The sequence below is a fragment of the Molothrus aeneus genome, chromosome 27, assembly GCF_037042795.1.
Source record: "Molothrus aeneus isolate 106 chromosome 27, BPBGC_Maene_1.0, whole genome shotgun sequence".
In the NCBI taxonomy this organism is placed as follows: Eukaryota; Metazoa; Chordata; class Aves; order Passeriformes; family Icteridae; genus Molothrus; species Molothrus aeneus.
This window is the reverse complement of record NC_089672.1, coordinates 3,917,229-3,937,014: the sequence shown is the minus strand read 5'-3', so window position 1 is coordinate 3,937,014 and position 19,786 is coordinate 3,917,229. Positions and strand designations below refer to the sequence as shown.

The following is a 19,786-nucleotide window of genomic DNA, read 5'->3' as shown; positions in this document are numbered from 1 at the left end:
TAAGAGCGGCGGGGGGCGGAGCCTTTGGACAAAGGGGCGGGGCTGGTTTGATGACGTGTACGGGGCGTGGCGGAAGTGCGGCCGGGATAGAGGAGTCGGTCTGTCGGTCCGTCTGCGGTTCGGGGGAGTCGGTCTGTCCGGTGGGGGGATCAGGGGGCTCTGTCTGTGTGTGCGGGGGGCGAGGGGGGCCGGTTTATCTGTGCGGGGGTGCGGCTCTGTCCGTCCGTCTGTCTGTCCAGCGGCGGGGGTGGGGTCTGTCCGTCTGTCCGTCCGTTCGAAGGGCAGAGTGGGGGAGTCTGTCACTCTGGGGGGGGGAAGGGAGTCGGTCTGTCTGGGGAAGTGGGGCAGCACAGGGGATCCGTGTGTCTGTTTGGGAGGCAAGCAGGTGTCTGTCTGTCCGGAGGGGAAGGTGGGGAGGTTCTGTTTGTCCATCCGGGGTTACACTGAGGGGGCTCTGCCTGCTGCGGGGGGTCCGTCCGTCTATCTGTCCAAAGGGCAGCACAGGGGGGATAGAAAAGGGGAGCTGTCTCTCTGTCTGTCTGTCTGTCTGTCTGTCCGGGGTGGCAGCGCCCTCACCTCCCCCCCCCCCCTTCCGCAGCCCCTCCCCACATGAGCCTCCCCCGGGATGAGCTCTAAGGCCAAGCGGGTGCTGCCCACCCGCCCTGAGCCCCCCAGCGCGGAGCAGATCCTGGCGGACGTGCAGGGCACGCTCCCCTCCGACCCCGTGTTCGTCCTGCCCGCCGAGCCCCCCCAGGAGCCCGGCCCCGCTCCAGGTGAGCCCTCGCTGGGGAATGGGGAACGTGGGGACCCCCTGAGCCCCCCCAGGCCCCGCTCCAGGTGAGCCCTCGCTGGGGAATGGGGAACGTGGGGACCCCCCCAGCCCCGCTGAGCCCCGGCTCTGCCCGCCAGGCTGCCCCGAGCCCGCGGCGGAGGAGCGGGAGCGGCTGTACCGGCAGATCCGCTCCTACGTGGGGATGAACCAGCGGCTGCAGCAGTCCCGGGAGCAGCTGCGGGAGCGGCGCCGGGAGCTGCAGAGGGTCGGGGAGGCGCTGGACCGCGGCATCGCCGAGATGAGGCAGAAAGCGTTCTGAGGGACCGTGCTGGGCACCTCCACGCTGTGGTTTCACCTTCCCAACGCCGTCTGCATCGCGAGGATCCGGATTTACCGGGACAGCCCCGGCTGTGCCACCCCAGTGAGCTTTTCCCAGGGAACAGCAGGATCGGCCAGGCCAGCACGGTGGCACCTTCCTGGTGCTGGGACAACGGCTTGCACCCCTTCTTCTGCCCCTGAACCAGCTGCCATGTCCCTCGTGGGTGGCACATCCTCTGCTCTCTACGACTTTTCCCTCTGGTACTTCCCCGAGGATGACCCCATCGCCTCCTGCATTGCGGAGCGCCTGAGGGAGGAGGGGTTCCGGGGCTTCACCGAGCACCAGGACCAAGTGGCCGGGACATCCGTCATCCTGACGGCCGTGGAGGCCATCGAGGCCAGCCGGGTGGCCATCCTGCTCCTCTCGGCCAAGTCCCTGGGTGACCGGTGGTGCCAGCGCGTGTCCCAGTGGAATCTGTTCCGCAGCGTCCACCAGCGCGGCCCCAGGGTGGTCCCCGTGTGCGTGGGGGTCAGCAGAGCCGAGGTGCCCCCGTTCCTGCAGCACCTGGTCCCGCTGGAATACCAGAACGAGTTCTTCTTCCAGCGGCTGCTGGCCAGCCTGAGGTCCCGCCCAAGGAGCGGGGCCAGGCGGGTCCCGCCCAAGGGGACGAACTGAGGGACCCCCCTGAGGGGGGCTGGGTCGGGGGCCAGCACCGCCCCATGGTGTGAAAAGCTGCCCGGTTTTGCTAATAAAGATGGTGGGAATGGGTCACCCAGCACTGTGGGCTGTCACAAATCTCACAACCCCCATTTCTGGCAGCTGGAGGTGCCGCTTTTCTGTCTGCTCTGAGCGCTGCGGGGGCTCTGGGTGTCACCTTGTGGGTGCTTCTTCCCCTTCCTGCCCCCCCTGAGCTGCATCCGTGCCCCGCTGCTGTCCTGCTCCGCTGTCACACGGCACCCGGGGCTCCTCCAGCTCGGCAGCCGCACCGGGAGCCGCGGAGGGGCGGGATGGGGGCTCGGGGCTGCCTGGGGCCGCTGCTGCTGCTGCTGCTGCTGCTGCTGCTGCCACCGCCACCCCTCCCTTGGGCCGGTGTGTCCGGCGTGGGCTCGGAGTCACTGCCCGGGGCGGTGGCAGCTGCTGGTGGGGACAGGACGTGGCTCCAGCCCTCCATCATCGGGGGACACGAGGCCAAACGCCACTCCCGGCCCTACATGGCGTCCCTGCAGTTTGGGGGGGTTCACGTCTGCGGGGCAGCGCTGCTGCACCGGCGCTGGGCGCTGTCGGCCGCGCACTGCCTGCCTAAGAGGTGAGTCTGGCACGGCTGGGTCCTGCCCGGGGAGGGGACGGGGCTCCGGGTGACCGGCACCGGGCTGACCCCGCTCCCGGGGCGGAGCAGGTCGTGGCACAAGGGGAGGCTGCTGGTGGGGCTGCACAACTGGCGGCACCACGAGGAGGACACGCAGAGCTTCACCATCCGGGCTGTCTGTCCCCACCCCGGCTACGACCGACAGACGATGGAGAACGACCTGCTCCTGCTCCAGGTGGGGCTCGGGGGGGCTCCGAGCAGGGCTGGAGCGGCGGCGGTGCCGGGGAGCGCTGCCGGGAAGGGGCGGGGTGTTCGCACGGGGCCGGGTGACATTTCCGGGTGTTCGCTCGGTGACATTTCCTCTTCTCACCCCCAAGAGATTTCACGCCTGGGTGTCATCCCCCCGCTCCCACTGCCGCTGCACCGTGCTCGGTGCTCCTCTTCCACCCGTGGCGTTGGGGGGCTCCCTTCAGTCCCCCACCTGCAGCATCGGGGTGCTCCCCTTTGAGCCCGCACCCGCTGTGTTGGGGTGCTCCCCGCCAGCCCCTCTGCCCAAGGAGGGGGTTCTGATGCCGCCCCCCGCCCGCAGCTGGACAGGAAGGTGACACTGAGCAGGACACGGCAGCTGATCCCGCTGGCGAGCCGGGAGCCGGCGCCGGGGGCGCGGTGCAGCCTGGCGGGCTGGGGGCTCGTGGACCCCCAGGGCCGGAGGCTTTCGCCCACCCTGCAGGAGATGGAGGTGACGGTGATGGACACGCGGATGTGCAACAACAGCCGCTTCTGGCACGGCGATATCGGCCCCACGACGATCTGCTTCCAGGGGCAGCGCCGCGGCTCGGCACCCGCCAAGGTGAGAATTTGGGGGTCCAAGGGTGCAAAAACCCGAGCCTGGCTGCGGGCAGGATGCTCACTCTGAGCAGGTGAGATGTTCTCCTGGCCGTGGCGGGGGTCCCTGCGCCCTGGTCCACTCCCTGGTGTCACCCCCTCCTCAGGGTGACTCGGGGGGGCCCTTGGTGTGCGGTAAGCGGCCGGCAGTGGCCGGCGTGGTGTCCTTCAGCGGCAAGAACGCCACTGATCCTTTCAAGCCGCCGGTGGCCACCTCGACCGTGAAACACAAGAAATGGATCCGGAAAACGCTGCGGAAGGGCTGCGGATCCGCCCAGCCCGAACACACGGGATAGACCAAACACCCCTTCCTATTTACACAGGTTGGCTTTTAATTGGGAAATACTGTCCAGAGTCTGGTAAAATAACATCCTTAGTACATAGATACAGTGATGGCGAGCGGAGCCCGGCGGGATTGTCGGTGGAGGAGGAGGAGGGCGGTGGCTTGTAGCCGGGGGTCGATGCTGGCCCTCCTGCCACCCCTGCGCTCCGTTACAGCACCTGGCAGGGCCGCTCCTGGGATTTTCCTCCTTTTCTTCAGTCCCGGCCACTGGTCCCTCCATGCCAGCCACTGCCAGGGCAGGGGGGCTCCAGTGGGCATTGGTGTGCCCGTCCCCACGACTCCAGGGCACATCCCTGGGGACCCCCTGCATATCCCCACGGTCCTGGTGACTCCCTGGCCCCACTGTGCAACTCAGAGCTCCTCACTGTGTCCCCACAGCCGCCCAGTTGTGTCCCCTGCACATGTCCCCATAGCCCTGTGTTTGTCCCTTCAGCCCCCCGTGGCACTGGCATGGGGGGGCACCAAGGTCCACCCAAAGCAGGGAGTGATGGTGGAGGACTGGAGGTATCTGAGGGGTCTGGGACCACCTGGATTGGGGGTTCCTCTGCAGCCCATCCCATTCCCCGGGGCTGAGGCGCTTCCCACACACCCCAGTGTTGGCACCTGGGCCTGGCTGGCAGCAGGAGTGGCCCCAGGGTTTTGGGGCTGGCAGGCCCCGTGCTCGTGGGCGTAATCCAGTCCTGGATGGATTCGTGTCCACATCCACAGGGACACACCGGGATCCTGGCTGTGAGCCAAGGCTCTCCTGCCCTGGGGCTGGGAGGCTGGGGGGCTGTGGGTGAAGGTGAGGGACCCCAGACCCTTTCCTGGGGGTTGGGCATCCTGGTGCCAACTCAGCACCCTGTTCCCTCCCAGAGCAGCCCCCCAGCCTGGTGACAGCACCCTGTGAGCAGCCCTGGGATGAGCCCATCGGGACCCCAGCCACCCCCGTGAGCTTTGCCTGGCTCCTCCTATTTCCCTCTGCCACCACCTCAGACCGGCACAGATCAGCCATGAGGAACCTCCAGCAGGGGCTCCTGGTCCCCCAAACGGGGGTCCTGGTCCCCATCTCCCCCTCCAAAGCTTCTCCTCTGCATCCCTTCCCCTGGTAATAAATGAGCTGCCATGAGCTGATGCCAGACAAGCTGGAGCGTGTGGGGTTTTCCTGGTACTGGATGTGCTGTGTCAGCTCCCGGGCGTGTGGGATCAGGCTCTGGGTGAGCAGGATGGGGGCACACGGTGACACAGCCCCACCTCAGTTTGTCCCTGGCATCCATCAGTGGGAGGGGATGGTCCATGAGAACCACCCCAGCTCGGGCTGCCAGACCCAGAACGTTCCCAGTTCTGTCCAGTTCTTGCTGCTGGCAATGGTGATGCTTCAGCACAGCAAGCCCCCCAAGCTGGGGCCAGCAGGGGGTTGGGGTGACTCGCTGGTCCCCGGCTGTCCCACTTCCCCACGTGTGTCCCAAACACAGCCCTGGCCAGCTCCCGTGGCGCTGGGGGCGTCGCAGGACCCTCACTGGGGCATCATCAAGCCTGGATTTTCTCCACCGCCTTGTCGGCCACCGCCGTCACCGCCATGGGGCTGGGGACGTAGTTGAAGGGGGTGACGCGGGCGGCCTTGCTGGGGGAGCCGTGCCGGCTGCCGGGGAAGCTCCCGGCGGGCGCCTCGTGGCCGAAGGAGATGGGCAGGGCGGCCTTGGCGGGCGCGGGGGCTTCGCCGTCGCCGGTGGCGCGGGGGTGCGGGGGTCCCTCGCGGCTCTCCAGCGTGGGAGAGGTGCTGGAGTTGGTCTTGGAGGTGGCGAAGTCCTCGGTCTGCACCACGGCGTCGCTGGTCTTCCTGGGCGTGCCGGGGGTGCCGGGGGGCTCCTCGTCTCCGGAGCCGGCCAGCGGCAGCGCGGTGGAGGGCAGCGTGCTCTTGAGGATGTGCGGGATGTCCTCGTCGCGGATCCTCCGCCACGTGCCCTTCATCACCACCACCGGCGGCTTTCCCGGCGGGCCCCCGGGAGCCGCCGGCTCGTTCTGCCGCCGCCGCGCCGCCGCCTCGGAGCGCACGGAGGACGGGCTGGCCGCCCGCCGGGCCACGCTGATGTTGGGCGAGGACGAGTAGCGCTTGAAGGGCTCGGCCGCGGCCGCGCTGCTCTTCACCGGCAGCCGGGACGGGCTCTCGGAGCTGGTCCGGCGCGGCGCTTTGGCCCCGGCCGTGGCTTTGCCGCCGGGCTGGGCTCTGGGGATGAGCGGCCGCTGGCCCGGGGTGGCCGCTTTGGCCGCCTTGAGCTCGTCGCAGCGGGAGGAGCAGAGGAACACGGCCGGGAGCGCGGCTCGGCTGCGCTGGGGAGAGCCCCGGCGAGGCAGCGAGGTGGCCGGCGGCGCCGGGGACAGGTCGGAGCGGTGGCGCAGCAGCAGGCTCGAGGATTCCTTGATGAAGGTGAGCTGGCGCAGGAAGCCGGAGCGGTCCGAGTCGCTGCCGCTGGAGCGGGCCGATGACATCCGCACCAGGTTGAGCCGGCTGCCCCCCGGCCCCCCGGGCCGAGCCTTGGAGCCATCGACCTGCTCCTCCAGCACCGGCATGGCCCCCCGGCCCGGCAGCACCTTCCTGCTGGGCTTCTGCATGAAGGGGATGCGCACGGGCGACTTCTGCGTCTTGGACTGCTTGGGAGCCGGGGATTTGGGGGCCGGGGCTCTGGCCGGGGGTCCCGGCGGGGAGGAGGAGCCGCTCGCCTTGCCCGCGGCCGGGCCGCCCTGTTTGGTGGCCTGGGAGGGCGACGGCAGCTTCTTGGGGGCGTGCTGGGAGGGCGTGGAGGTGCGGGAGGAGCCCGAGGAGGGGGGACCTTTGCCGATGCGGGCGGGCGGGGTCGTGCTCCTCTTGGGCAGCGCCAGCTCCCCGGTTTCGGGGGCTTTGCCCAGCCGGTGCAGGCTCCGCGAGCGCTGCTGGCTCAGCGAGAGGTTCTTGGCCGGAGGCGCCTCGGGCTTGGCCGCGGGGCTCTTCTTCGGCGTGGCTCGTGGGCTGGGGGCATCTTTGGCCAGGCTGGGCATGTAGATGACGGTCCTGCCGCGGAACACCACGGGCAGGTTGGGCACCGGCTTGGCGGGCGCCGGGCTCCGCTCCGCCCTGGAGCTGGCGCGGCCGGCGGGACGGGCACCGGCCGCGTCCTTGCGCTCCGGGCGGCCTTTGCTGTGCTCCCTCCTCGCCGGCTCCCGGCCGGAGGCGCTGCCGGGCCGCTGCTTCTCCTGCCTGCCCAGGGAGAGCTGCAGCGTGGAGCCCACCGAGAGCCCCGACATGAAGGACAGGATGGAGTCGGACTCGGAGGAAGGCTCCCGGGACAGCGAGGCGGCAGCCTGGTGCAGCCAGGTGACGATGGAGTTGGCTCCCTCCTGGATGGCTTGCCACTCCACGCTGTCCAGGTCGGAACCCCGGTCAGAACCGGCCTCCTCCTCGGGGTGATGCCTGGCCTCGGCTTTCCGCTCCCTCCCGCCGGCTCCCGGCGGCTTCTGCTTTCTCTCCACCAGCCTGCGGCGAGCCGCGGGCCGCCGGCGCTTGGGCATGGCCGAGCCGATGCATTTCTGCAGCAGATCATCCTCCGAGTTGAGGCTGGGGGAGCTGGGCGAGCCCCCTTGCGCCTGCCCCGCTGCAGCTGACCGCGGCCAGGTGGCTTTGCCGCAGGGCTGGCCCCGCTCCTCGCCCTCGGAGAGGTTGGCGTCGCTCAGGGAGCTCATGGAGGAGCTCAGGGAGTAGCAGGGCGGCGTCTCGTCGGCGATCAGGTTGTTCTGAGGCTTCGTCTTGGCCGGACGGGAGCCGGGCTCGGGGTCCTTGTGGGGCACGGAGCCTCCCCAGCGCTCCCTCCGTGGCGCCCGGCCGGGCTGGGCTCTGCTGCCGGAGCCGTCCCTGCCCGCCTCGGGCAGCTCGTCCAAATCCGGGTCGTAGAAGCAGTAGACGGCTTCCTCCGTCGGCGTGGTGTGGCACAGCGACTGGAACACCACCCCGTCCTCCAGAGCCTCATCCTTCCTCCCGGCGGCTCCGCTGGCCCGGCCGGCCCCCAGCTCCAGGCTGGCCGTGCCCTTCGCGGGGGTCTGGCCCCGCTTCCCCTCGCCGCGGCCCGGCCCCGCTTTGCCCTTCCCGGCGGAGCCGAGGCGGGCGGGGGCCGAGCTGCCGGAGGCGGCTCTGCGGGCCGGGATGGTGCCGGGCTGGCGGCGCCGCTCGGCCAGGGGGTGCTCAGCCTCCTCGCCCGCCGGGTACCGCAGGGTCTCGTCGCTCAGCGAGGCTGCGCTGGAGAAGTTGACGGGGGTCCCGTCGGCCGAGTCGGTGAAGGAGTCGTCGTCCTTGAAGAGGTCGCGGGAGGTGGCTCGCAGGTGCTTGGGGACGCCGGGGTGGGTGTGGGCCGGCACCAGCATGTACACGGGGACGTGCAGCGACTTCTTGGTCTGCGGGTGCAGCACCTGCCCGGACAGCAGCGAGGTCTTGACCTTGCGGAAGCGGGAGGGCATGGCCGAGCTGATGCACTCCTTGAGGATCTCGATGTCGTCGTCGTCGGGGGGCTCGGGGCGCTCCGCCCTTCGCCGGCCCTCCAGGTACCGCTCCTCCCGCCGCTCCTCCCTCTTCTCGTGAGCCGCGAAGTTCAGGCTGTTCTTCTCCGGGAAGGTGGGGATCAGCTTGAGCTCCACGTCCTTCTGGACATAGTGCTCGTGGAGGGGCAGGGCGCTCAGGCTGGAGGCGCACGAGAAGTTCTCGTTGGGTTTCTCCACCGTGAAGTAAACCATGGAGTCCAGGTCCTGGGGCAGCTGGAAGCGTTCCTTGAAGTCGGTGATCTCCATGAACTTCTTGACGTTGTTCTCCCACTGGATGTTGAACTGGCTGGTCTCCTTCTCGGGCTGGCAGCCCAGCTCGAAGAGCGGGGTCTTGCTGCGGCTGGGGGGCATGGTCTGCCCGGGGCTGTCGGGCAGCTCGCTGGGGCTGATGGTGCCGCTGATCATTTCGCTGCACGGGTCGCTCTGGATGGAGCTGGCGATGGAGGGGCTCTCGAAGCTGCCCAGGGAGCTGACGGAGCTGCAGCGGCTCATCACCAGCGGCGTCTCCTGGATGTAATTCTCCGAGGAGCTCGAGGGCGTCAGGTCCTCCTGGCGTGAGGGCGAGGCCTCCCGCAGGAAAACCTTGTCACGCTTCGGGAAGGGGATGGTGATAGGCTGGGAGATCCCCACTGCCGTGGTGGGACCTGGATCCACCGCCTTCTCCCTCTCCTGCCTCCCATCCTCCTCCCCTTCTGCGTCCCCTTCCTCCATCTCCAGGATCTCCAGGGAGGAGTCACTATCCAGGTCGTTCTCGCTGTGGCTCTGCCCATCCAGCACGTTGTCTGCTGAGGAGAGGGAGGACAGGGAGCTGCACCGGGAGAAGCAGATTGGGGTGTCCTCCACCGAGTACTTCTGCACTGACTCCTGCTCTGCTGAGGCCGGTGGCTGGGCCGGCAGCTTCTCTGGGATCTTGCTCAGGGGCTCGGCCGCCTGCAGCAGCGCCGGGGGGAGCCAGGCTTGCTTCCTGCCCAGGAGGGAGGGCTGGTGGCCAGCAGCTGTGCTGCTCTTGGCCAGGGTCTCAAGCATGGGGACGTGCTGGTAGGATGGAGACAGCTTGATGGTGCGAACATGGGGGTCGGTGGGGGGCTTGGTGCCCACCTCCTTCTTCCACTCCATCTCCTTCTCTGGCACTTTGGGGCTGGGGAACGTCACCACCTTCTTGGCCCTTTCGGGCAGGTCCTGCTGCTCGGGTTTGTCTGGCTCGGGGGGCTCGGCCCGCTCTGGTTTGCCCAGGATGCTCTTGAGGTCAAGCCGGCTGGGCCGCTTCTGGTAGCGCTGCAGCTCATCCCGGTAATCCAGGAAGGCGGCCCTGGGGCAGGGCTTCATGTGCTCCTTGGTGCAGTAGCCGTCGCTGGTGCTGCCGCTGTTGAGGCTGTCGGTGGACAGGCTGGTGTAGGCCGTCTTCAGCCGCAGCAGGGTGTGCGCCCGGCTCAGGCTCTCCCGCTTGGCGAAGCCGCCGGCGTCCGACAGCCGGCACGGCGAGCAGGACTGGGCGCGCGCCTCGTGCCCGTCCTCGGGGCCGTACTGCCAGTCCAGGCAGTGGTCCTCGGAGCTGAGGCTGAAGCTGTCGTCTGAGGAGTTGTGCATGGTGGAGATGTCCTCCACCAGCTTGTCGATCTTGGCCACCGTGCTGGAGATCTTGTTGGCCAACTTCTCGGCGGCCAGCGAGACGTCGTCCTCCGGCAGCGGCGCCTTCTTGGGCTCGGCCGCCTTCCCGCTGCCGTCCTTCTCCGGCTCCGGGCAGCGCCGCTGGGCCAGCGCCCGCGGCAGCGCCTGGCCCTGCAGGAAGGAGGAGTTGAGGAACATGGAGAGCACGGAGGCGCTGGCCGTCTCCACGCCGGTGGAGATGTTGGGCACCTCGTCGTCGTCGAAGCAGCCGGAGTCGGAGGCGTAATCCTTCACCAGGCTCTCCATGTGCCGCATCGGCTTCTTGGCGCTCTGCCCCTTCAGGCTCTGCTTCTCCATGGTGTCGAAGGTCTCAGCCAGGTGTTTGGCGTCCAGCTCGGCCTCCAGCGCCTTCTGCTTGCGCATGTAGAGCGAGGGCATGCAGGAGCCCGGCGACACCACGGCCGTGTCCTTGTACTTGGGGGGCCGGTTGGTGAGGAGGTTGCGCAGCGCGGCCGCGCTGCCCATGGCGATCATCTTGTGCTTGGAGTGGATGAGGTTGCGGAGCATGCTGACCGCCCCCAGGTCCCACAGCAGCTCCTGGTCGCGGGGGCTGCGCGCTGACAGGTTCCAGAGGGTTCCACAGGCGTTGCTGACGATGGTCAGGCTGTGCGAGCGCAGGTGCTGCAGCAGCGTCTGCAGGCAGTTGTGGTCCCGGAGCACCTGCCTGCGGGACAGAGGGGATCCCCCCCGGCTGTCAGGGTGGTCCTGGGCCCACTGCCTGCCCCATCCCAGGAGTGCAGGGTGACCCCACCCCTGCCCAGTCATGACATCCCCCGGTGCTGTCCCTGCAGTGCCCCCCAGTCCTGCAGGACCCCCGACCACTGCATCCCCCAACACCACCCTGGTGCCCAGGGTCCTCCATCTCCATCCCCCTTGTACCTGCAGCCATACATCCCCCGATGCCATCCTGGGGTCCATGGAGTCCGGGGTCCCCCATTCCCATCCTACCCCCAATGCCATCCCTCGGTCTGTGGTGCCCTGGGTCCCTCAGGTGCGGCCCCATCCTGCAGTGCCCCTCACCTGTAATCCTCCCGTGTGGCAACGAGGCTGGAGACGTTCCTGAGGATGCCACCGCCGCTCTCGATGATGGCCAGGGAGTTGCTCTGGCACTTGTAGGTGAGGGTGCTGACCAGGAAGCCCAGGGCCCCCTCCACCCCGCAGATGGCCGCCTTGTTCTCCGTGCTGTGCGCCGAGAGGTTCCACAGCGCGCTCAGGACGCTCTTCAGCGTCGACTCCTGCCCCAGGAGGGGACACACAACTCCTGTCAGCCCTGTCCTGTCACCCTGTGCCTGCTGTCCCCTACGCCAGGGGGACACACAGCCCTGCCAGGTCTGTCTGTGGTCACTGTCACCACCCCAGGCTCACCTTGCCAGCGTGCAGGGCACAGCGCATCAGCCCAGTGACGCTGCCCACCTCCCTCAGCACCTTCTTGCTGTTGATGTCAGCGCGCCAGGAGAGGTTCCTCAGGATGCTGGAGACCACCTGGAGAGGCAGAGCAGGATGAGTGGGGGACAGGGACTGTCCCCCTACCTGTCCCCCACCCCGGGGAGCCCCGCCAGCACCCACCTGGTGCAGCTCCTCGCTGTCGGAGCCCAGCTGAGCCACGATGGCCTCCATGCAGCCCCGGCGGGAGCACAGCGTGGCCTGTGGGGAGGATGAGGGTGGTGAGGGTGATGCTGCGACCCCCAGACCCTTCTGATCCCCCCCAGACCCTTCTGATCCCCCCAAATCCCCCTCCCCACCTTGTTGACCACATCCCCGAAGGTGAGGTTGGTGAGGGCCATCCCTGCGTAGCGTCGCAGCGCCAGGTTCAGGGGGTCGTTGGTCATCTTGTGCATCTCATAATCCACCTGCAGCAGCTCGGCCACGGCCTGCAGCCCACCTGTGGGACGAGGCAGGGGTCATTTGGGTTTCCTGGCCTCCAGCAGCCCGTCTGGGCGCGGTGCAGGGGGAAGGAGCCGCCTCCCCGCGCTCACCCAGCTCGTTCATGGCCCGCCGGTACTCCTCGTCGAAGGACAGCTTCATGATGGCACAGGTGGCCTGGCAGATCTGCGGCTCGATGGGCACTGGCACTGCGGGGGGATGAGGGTCAGTCCCACACGATGCTCCCAGCCCCTCCCAGCCCCTCCCAGCACGCGTGGCCCGCCCGTACCGGCGCCCTCGGGGCCCCGTCCCCCGTCCCTGCTCTGCATCTGCAGCCAGTCCCAGCAGGTCTCCGAGTAGGAGCGGATCTGCTCCAGCACGTGCAGCACCCGCATCTCCTTCTTGGCCTGGCCCTCGTCGGGCTGGGAGAAGACGATGTTGTGCAGGGCAGCATTGGCTCTCATGCGGGCGTCCTTGGCGCCCGTGGGGCTCTCGGGGGGCCCCGGCTCCCCGTCGGAGTCGTGCAGGATCTGGATGAGCAGGGGCAGGCAGCCCGACTTGCGCATGGCCAGGCAGCTCTCCTGCGAGCTGGACATGGCCAGCAGCGTGCGGGACATGTCCTCCTTGTCGCGCGTGGCCAGCATGGACAGCAGCCAGAACACCACCTCCACCTGCGGGCGGCACACACGGGGTCACGCTCAGCCCCAGCGCGGGCTCGGCCCGCCCCGGCCGTGCTCCTCACCTTGGTGTTGCCGCCCTCCTCGGGGTGGGTCGGGGGGTCCAGGCTGCCGTCCCCGTCCATGGCCGGGACCTTCCCGCAGAGCTGCGGAGGAGGGGGCAGGTGGGGGGGGCTGCATTGCAGAGCCCTCGCCCGCCTGCCCAGCCCCTCCCCACTTTCCTGCCGCCCCCTGCCGTCCCCAGTCGTTGTTTCCGTCAGTGCCAGGGGTGGGTTCTGAGCTAAAATCGGGGATGGTTGGGATGGGGGGGGCTGCTGCAGCTCAGGGAAGGGGGAGCGTGGGTGGGCAGCGGGGAGGGGGCTGGGGCTGAGCCTGCGGGGTGAGGGAGGGGTGGGAAACGGGGGCTGTGAGGATCTGGGGGTGTCTGGGGGTGATGGGGGCCGTGGGTGCTGCCACGTGGGGCTGTGGTGATGGTGGGAGGAGGGTGATGATGGCACCGTGTTGATGGCAGGGCTGTGATGGTGACAGTGTGGTAATGGTGATGGCAGCCTGTGATGGTGACAGTGGCAGAGCTGTGGGTGACAGTGGCACAATGACAGTGGCGAGGCTGTGATGGTGACAATGGCAGGGCTGTGGGTGACAGTGGGACAATGGCGCTGGCAGGGCTGTGATGGTGACAGTGGCAGGGCTGTGGGTGACAGTGGCACAATGACAGTGGCACAATGACAGTGGCGAGGCTGTGATGGTGACAATGGCAGGGCTGTGAAGGTGACAATGGCAGGGCTGTGGGTGACAGTGGCACAATGACAGTGGCGAGGCTGTGGGTGACACAGGGACCGTGTCGATGGCAGCCCATGGCGATGACGATGACGATGATGATGGCAGGCTGCCCACCCTGGCGGCAGATGCTGCGGAGCCCCCGCCCGCCCGCCATGGCCTACTTCTGGTCTCCATGGCAACTGCCCATTTCACGGTGCCCGAGCCGCACAAAGCCCGGCTGTGCCGATGGGGACAGCGCGGGGACAGCGCGGGGGGGCCCTGCTGGCCCCTTCCTCCCCCTTCCTGGCTCCAGAGGGAGCGGGGACACCCCGGCCCCAATCCCAATACCTGCGGCTCCGGCTGCTGCGCCTTGTCCTGCGCCTCCATCAGCTCCTTGTCGATCTGCTCCAGCCGGGACGCCCGGATCTGGGGGGGCACAGAGGGCGTTGGACAGGGCGGGGACCCCCCAGGAACACGAGGGATGGGAGGGAGGGGTGTGGGTGTGCAAGGAATGGGGTGTGAGCAGGTGGTGTAGGGTGTGAGGAGCTGGAGTAGGGTGTGAGGAGCTGTCAGGGTGTGAGCAGCTGGTGCAGTGCACCCAGAGCTGCTTGTGATGGTACCCAGAGTTGAGCCCATCAGTCTGGGGCCCCCCAGGAGCAGATCAGGAGGCGTTTGGGGGTGAAGGACCCGACCTGTGCCCTCTGCACCATCTCATCGGCCGTCCCGAAGCGCTCCTCCATCAGCGAGCGGATGTGCTGCGCCTCGAACTGCAGCTGCTGCCGGATCAGATCCATCTGCATGGAGAACTGGGGGCACACAGAGGGTGCCGTGAGCAGGGCAGGGTCTGGGCGGCTCCCCGAGGCCCGGGGGGGCACAGGGGGTCCCCCACTCACCGTCTCCACGTGGGGCAGCTCGTCCAGGCGCGTGGCCAGGCTCTGCAGCTGTGAGTAGTACCAGACCTTCTCCTTCTCCTCCTTCTCGATCTCCCCCAGCAGGAAACACCTGCCGAGAGAGGGGGAGTGTCAGGGTCCAGAACATCCCTCTGGCTGTCTCAGAGACCCTGGCACAGAGCCCAAAACACCTCTGGGTTTGATTGTGACCCGTGGAGCAAGTTACCAACCTTGTATGAAGATCAGCAAGCCACAACAGTTTAGGTAGAATAACAGTGAAGTTATCACAGGGTGGAAAAGTAGATTTTAGGGTTTTTGGGATGGGGTTTCAGGAGGCAAGATGGAGGGAACTGGGTGTGTCCAGCCTTTCTCCTTCTTCTTCTTGGCCTCCATCTTCTGCTGTGATGGTGGCACTCACAGATTGGTTTAGAGTAGAAGCTCACTGTCTAACACAGGTGATGGGTATTGGAAAGTAATTGCAAACATTGTACACGTAGTTTTTAGTAGAAAGACATAACCCTGCCCTGGGGGAGGCAGAGTGCCTGGACTGCCTTGCTGGGCTGACCTCGGCAGGGCAGGAGAAAATTTTTTATAGATAAGACACAATAAACAACCTTGAGACTGAGAACTGAAGAGCCCTGACTCCTTCTTCAAGCTCCGGGCTGGGAAAAGAGACTTTCCAACTCTTCTCGGGGTCACTCTGAGCAGCCAGAGACCCCGACAGGATCAGCACAACCCCGGCCCCCCAGCCCCTCTGCCCCCCAGCCCATCACCTCTCGCGGTCCAGCTCCTCCAGCATGCGGAACGTGGCCCTGCCCAGCTCCCCGGGGCCGTCCCGGTGCGAGGCGGGGCCCGCCGGGCTCTCCTCGGTGCCGCGCCCGCCGCTCGTCGCCTCCGGGGCGAACTTGAGGTTGTAGAGGCTGGTGATGTCCATCTGCAGGGCTGGGGATGGGGACGGCGCTGTCAGGGTGGGCTTGGCAGGGTCGCCCCCTCCCCACCTTGCCCAGGCACCCACCTTTGAGCTGGTCCAGCACCTCCGTCTGCCCCGAGCTCACCATGACCCGGGCCTCCTGCTCCAGCTTGCCCTGGAGGTGCTTCAGGACCTCCTAAAACAGGGGTGGAGATGTTGAGGACGGGGAGATGCGGATGGAACCCCCCCCCCCATTTCGGGGTGTGTGCCCCGTCCCCAGCCGGGCCTGTCCCCACCTTCATGTCCGAGGTCTCATTTTCCAGCTTGGAGAGGTGGTTGGAGTTGTCCTCCAGCTCCCGCCGGAGGTGGCTGTTCTCCTTCTTCAGCGCCTCCACCTGCCGCACCAGCTGATCGTACGAGGCGATGGAGCCGGACATCTTCACCTCCTCCAGCTCCTGCGGGGGGGTCGGGGGTGGGCAGCACCCGGGGGGCTCCCCAGGACCCTCACAGCCCCCCAGGACCCTCAGAGCCCCCCAGGACCCAGCTGGGACCGCGGCACAGCGCTGGGCACCCCAACACCCGCACCCCCCGAGCCCTGCGAGAGCCGCTGCCCCCAAACCCCCCCAGAGGGGCGGCCCCGGCTCAGAGTGGGCTCCAGGCAGGGCCCCCCCAGCCCCAGAGCCCCCGCCTGGTTCGCAGCCTCCGCAGAGCTCCGCTCTCCCTTTGTCTCTCTTTTGTCTTCTCCCGCTCCCAACCTTCTCCCGCTCCGCTCCCTCCGGCTCCGGGGACAGCCCCGGCCCCTGCACGGCCCCCCCGCCCTCCTGTGCCCCCTCCCCAAACCCTCTCAGCCCCCCTGTGCCCCCCCAGCCGCCCCCAGCGCCCCAAATCTGCCTTTGCCGCAGCGCCCCCCGCCCCTCGCACCTGCCCGGGGGGACACACACGGCGCTGTCACACCCGAGGGGGGACCCAGGACCCCTCCTCATCCCCCCCGAGGGTCGTGGTGGCAGCGGGAGCGCGACGGCCCCGCGGAGCCTCCGTCAGCGCCACGTGTGAGCGGGGGGAGCCGGCAAAGGGGGGGCAGTGGGGATGGGGGCTCCCCTCCTCCCCTCGGCTGCCCCCACCCCACATCCCCCCACCAAAATGGGTCGGGGGGGGCAGCGATCGACCCCCCCCTCCCCCCCCCGGCTCTGACACCCCCAAATCTGCCCCAGGGCGGCTCCCTGGGGCCCTTCTGCTCCCACGAGTCCTTTGGGTGTCCCAGCACCCCTGGCAGTGGGGGGAACCAGCAACCCCCAAAGCCCCCCCATCGATGTCCCGCACACCCCCAGGGGCCATTCCGGGCCCCCCAAACTGCTCCTTCACCCCCACAGCCGTGGGGGACCCCACGTCCTGCCCTATGGGTCCTGCTGGGGGGTGCCCCCCCTGCCACCACCCGGATTCCCAAAGACCCCCACGGTGTGAATCCCCCCCCAGCTGGCGAAAAATTCCCCCCGGGAGAGAAATAACCCCGGGCAGAGGGGATGGGAGACGGTGGGGGGCAGAGGAAGGGGGACGAGGGATGTGGGATTGGGGGTGCAGGGCAAGGAGGGAATTCGGGAGGGAGGGTGAGGGATGCAGGAATAGGGAATGCAGGGTGAGGGATGCGGGATGAGGGATGCAGGATCAGGGATGTGGGAATGGGGAATGCAGGAATGTGGAAGGTGAGGGGTGTAGAATGATGGGTGCAGGATACAGAATATGGAATGGAGGGTGAGGGATGCAGAAATGTGAAATGCAGGATGAGGGATGCAGGGTGAGGGATGCAGGAATGGGGAATGCAGGGTGAGGGATTTGGGAACAGGGAATGCAGGGCGAAGGATGCAGGAATGTGGAAGGTGAGGGGTGTGGGATGATGGGTGCAGAATACAGAATATGGGATGCAGGAATGTGAAATGCAGGCTGAGGGATGCAAGGATGTGGAAGGTGAGGGATGTGGGATGCAGGATACAGAATATGGGATGCAGGGTTAGGGATTGGGGATATGGAAGGCAGGGCCCCACAGGAGGGAGGTGGGGGGATGGATGCGGGCTGGGGGATGCAGGATGATGGATGCAGGATGCGGGATGCGGGATGCAGGATGAGCACGGCCTGCTGTTGCTATGGCGACAGGGATGGGGGAGCACAGGCGCTCGGATGTGGAGGATGGGGCTGGAGGGGATAATGGGAGCCAGGGGCTTCCACTCCTCCAGGGGAACACGATCCCCCCTCCCCAGCACCCCAAACCTGTGGGTACCCACCCAACTGCTCAGCCAGAGCCCCCTCCCCTGGGGGACCCCACCCTGAAAGAACCGGGGTGCTCTGGCTGCCCTCCGGGGGGGTCAAGGCTGGGATATTCGGGGGGATTGATGGATTGGGGGCTGAGCTCTGCTCCCCCCAGCTCCTGGCAGGGCCGGCCGAGCGCCGGGGCCGCAGCGGCGCCGGGATCTGCAGCCTGCGGGGAGGGGCCGGGGCCGCACCTGCATCCACAGAGCGGCGAGAGACGACGGGAAAGGGGGGCCGGGGCTGCGGGAATGGGGAACTGGGGCTGCGGGAATGGGGGGCCGGGGCTGCGGGAATGGGGGGCCGGGGCTGCGGAAAAGGGGGGCTGGGGCTGCGGGAAAGGGGGGCCGGGGCTGCAGCTCCATTCCAGCACCATGGTGGTCACTGTCCCACAGGACCTTGTGTCCCCCCAGGGCTGGATCCAGGTGGGGCCGTGAGCTGACCCTGGGCTGATGGGATGGCTCAGGGTCCTGGGTGTGTCTCCTCGTACCCCCAAAATCTGCCTCTCTCTGCTGAGGGTACCCCAGGATGGCCGAGGCCACTGGTGGGGCCTGGATCCATCCAGCAATTTCCTGGCAGGGCAGATGCTGCTGCAGGTGAAGCAGAAGCTGCACTGCCCAGCACATCCTGCTGTCCTCCTCGCTGCCCAGGGTGCCCACTGCCCTCATCACTGCCCACAGTGCCCACTGCCCACCTCACTGCCCACAGTGCCCACCACCCCACCATCCTCTGCGCTGTTCACCACCGCAGTGCCTTGCCCACCGATTGCTCATCATATTTGATGCCACCTTAGCCAGAGCCACCCTGGCCTGGGCAGAGCAGGGCAGGGCCTGGGGAGCCCTGGGGATACCCCGAGCTCCCTGCACCCCTCGCTCACTCCAGCCTGGCTCTGCGGATGAGGCTGGGACAGGGACCGCAGCCATCAGCCCAGCGTGGCCACAGCGCCAAAGGCACAGCTGAGCCCCGGCCCCGGCTGCGGCTCCTGCAGCCCCCGGGGACATTAAACAAACAGCGTGTTGTCACCAGCCCGGGCTGATCGACCCGGCCCTGGGGACCCCCGACCACAGCAAACCCCCCCCGGGGAGCACAGGTCCCCCCCAGCTCGACCCTGCACGCGCAGGGACAGGGGGATTTAGGATCCATCACCCTCTCCTCACACAGCATCGACCCCTGCAGCCCCCGCACAGCACCTGCACTCACACACACGGGCATCGTGGCCTGGGGATGGATGTGGGGCCCTGGTGGGGTCCCCAACACCCCCAGCACAGCCCCCTCACAATGCAGGGTCCCCCTTATCCACCCCACAGCCCCGGGTGCCCGTGGGAGCCAGCAGGGTGAACGTGCAGCCACCTCCCCACCCCACCCGGGGTGACTGGGGACACCCCCGCCCGGGGACACGGCACAGGGACCCTTGGGGTGCCCCCCGGGTGGGGCTGATGTGCTGGTTTAGAGGCCGAGGATTTTGAGGGGCCAGTCTGGGAGGTGGAATTGGGGTGTGGGTTTGTGGGGAGGGTTTGGGGTGCTGGTTTGGGTGAGGTTTTGGGGCTCAGCCGCAATGCTCGGCCCAGCCGCGCTGAGGGAGCATCGGGAGGGGGGGATCTGCAGAGCCGAGCTCGCATCGGGGCGGGGGGAGCTGCTGTCACCCCAGGAACGACCCCCCCCGCCTCGCCCGCAGGATGGGGATGGGATGGGGATGGGGATGGAGGTGGGATGGGGATGAAGGTGAGAATGGGGACGGGGGATGCTGCTCCCTCTTCCCCCCCTCCCGCGGAGTCCCCGCCGAGCCCCGGCATTGTCCGGCCTTTGTTCCTGCAGGATGCGGGGGGTAAACGCTGCCCGACCCTCCCGATTCCCCCTGAACCCCCTGATCCACCCTGAACCCTCCTGTCCCCCAATATCCCCCCGATCCCCCGGATCCCGCGGGACGGAGCCGCGCCCGCCGCAGGAAAGGGCCGGGGGCATCCCCGCCGCGGGGAGGGGGCGCAGATCGAGGCCCCCCCGGTGCATCCAATCCCCCGCAAGCCGACACCGCACCCCGATCCCCCCCCCCCAGCCCCCCGGCCCCGCCGCGCAGCCTCCCCCGCTTTCCCCCATCCCCGGAGCCCCGGGACCCGCGGGGGGCTCGGGGGTGCGGGGGCAGGTGCGGCCGTACCTCATCCCCGGCGGTGCGGAGCGGTGCGGGGCGCCGCGGGGCGGCGCGGAGCTGGGCGAGGCTCCGGCGCGGCCCCGAGCAGCCGCATCCCGCTCCCGCCCCCCCGCTCCTCTCGGTCGGGATTTTCCAGCGGCGCCGCCGCCGTTAGAGGGCGGCACCGGGGGCTCCCCGCGCCCCACCGGACTGTGCGGAGCGGGGGGAGACGGGACCCTTCGGGAGGGCTCCGTTCCCCTCCATCCGCCTCTTTTCCGGCCTCCGCAAAAACGCCCGGATCTGCCCCGTCCCCGTGTCCCGGGACGCACCTGCCGCTCCCGACCGGGCCGGTCCCTCCAGACCGAACCTGTCCCCTCAAACCGGACCGGTCCCTCCAGACCGAACCGGCCCTCCCAGACCGAACCG

General features: G+C 68.1%; 3 protein-coding genes across 7 annotated transcripts; 2 read left to right on the top strand and 1 right to left on the bottom strand.

Moving 5' to 3' along the window:
• Positions 1-24: 24 nt before the first annotated feature.
• Positions 25-1,866, top strand: C27H19orf25 (chromosome 27 C19orf25 homolog). Of its 3 annotated transcripts, none has more exons than XM_066566505.1 (3): positions 25-106; positions 599-773; positions 910-1,866. In XM_066566505.1, exons 2-3 carry the CDS (start codon positions 626-628, stop codon positions 1,089-1,091), a joined length of 330 nt encoding a protein of 109 aa, XP_066422602.1. In that variant the 5' UTR covers positions 25-106; positions 599-625; the 3' UTR covers positions 1,092-1,866. The 3 variants fall into 3 exon arrangements, with proteins under 3 accessions (XP_066422602.1, XP_066422601.1, XP_066422603.1); XM_066566504.1 differs by having other exon boundaries at positions 71-131; XM_066566506.1 differs by having other exon boundaries at positions 71-140.
• A 75-nt stretch (positions 1,867-1,941) lies between these two features.
• LOC136567024 (granzyme M-like) lies at positions 1,942-4,748 on the top strand. 2 transcript variants are annotated; one of them, XM_066566467.1, is made up of 5 exons: positions 1,942-2,397; positions 2,488-2,632; positions 2,987-3,247; positions 3,390-3,605; positions 4,481-4,748. In XM_066566467.1, exons 1-4 carry the CDS (start codon positions 2,099-2,101, stop codon positions 3,576-3,578), a joined length of 894 nt encoding a protein of 297 aa, XP_066422564.1. In that variant the 5' UTR covers positions 1,942-2,098; the 3' UTR covers positions 3,579-3,605; positions 4,481-4,748. The 2 variants fall into 2 exon arrangements, with proteins under 2 accessions (XP_066422564.1, XP_066422565.1); XM_066566468.1 differs by lacking the exon at positions 4,481-4,748 and having other exon boundaries at positions 3,455-3,597.
• APC2 (APC regulator of WNT signaling pathway 2) lies at positions 3,591-19,488 on the bottom strand. 2 transcript variants are annotated; one of them, XM_066566399.1, is made up of 15 exons: positions 19,388-19,488; positions 15,234-15,392; positions 15,043-15,133; positions 14,801-14,969; positions 14,031-14,139; positions 13,830-13,943; positions 13,486-13,563; positions 12,444-12,524; positions 11,991-12,372; positions 11,815-11,910; positions 11,581-11,720; positions 11,405-11,482; positions 11,204-11,320; positions 10,859-11,073; positions 3,591-10,502 (listed from the first exon to the last, which is right to left on the bottom strand). In XM_066566399.1, the coding sequence occupies exons 2-15, from the start codon at positions 15,372-15,374 to the stop codon at positions 5,135-5,137; spliced, it is 7,179 nt and encodes a 2,392-aa protein (XP_066422496.1). In that variant the 5' UTR covers positions 15,375-15,392; positions 19,388-19,488; the 3' UTR covers positions 3,591-5,134. The 2 variants fall into 2 exon arrangements, with proteins under 2 accessions (XP_066422496.1, XP_066422497.1); XM_066566400.1 differs by lacking the exon at positions 19,388-19,488 and adding an exon at positions 15,859-16,015.
• Positions 19,489-19,786: the final 298 nt, after the last annotated feature.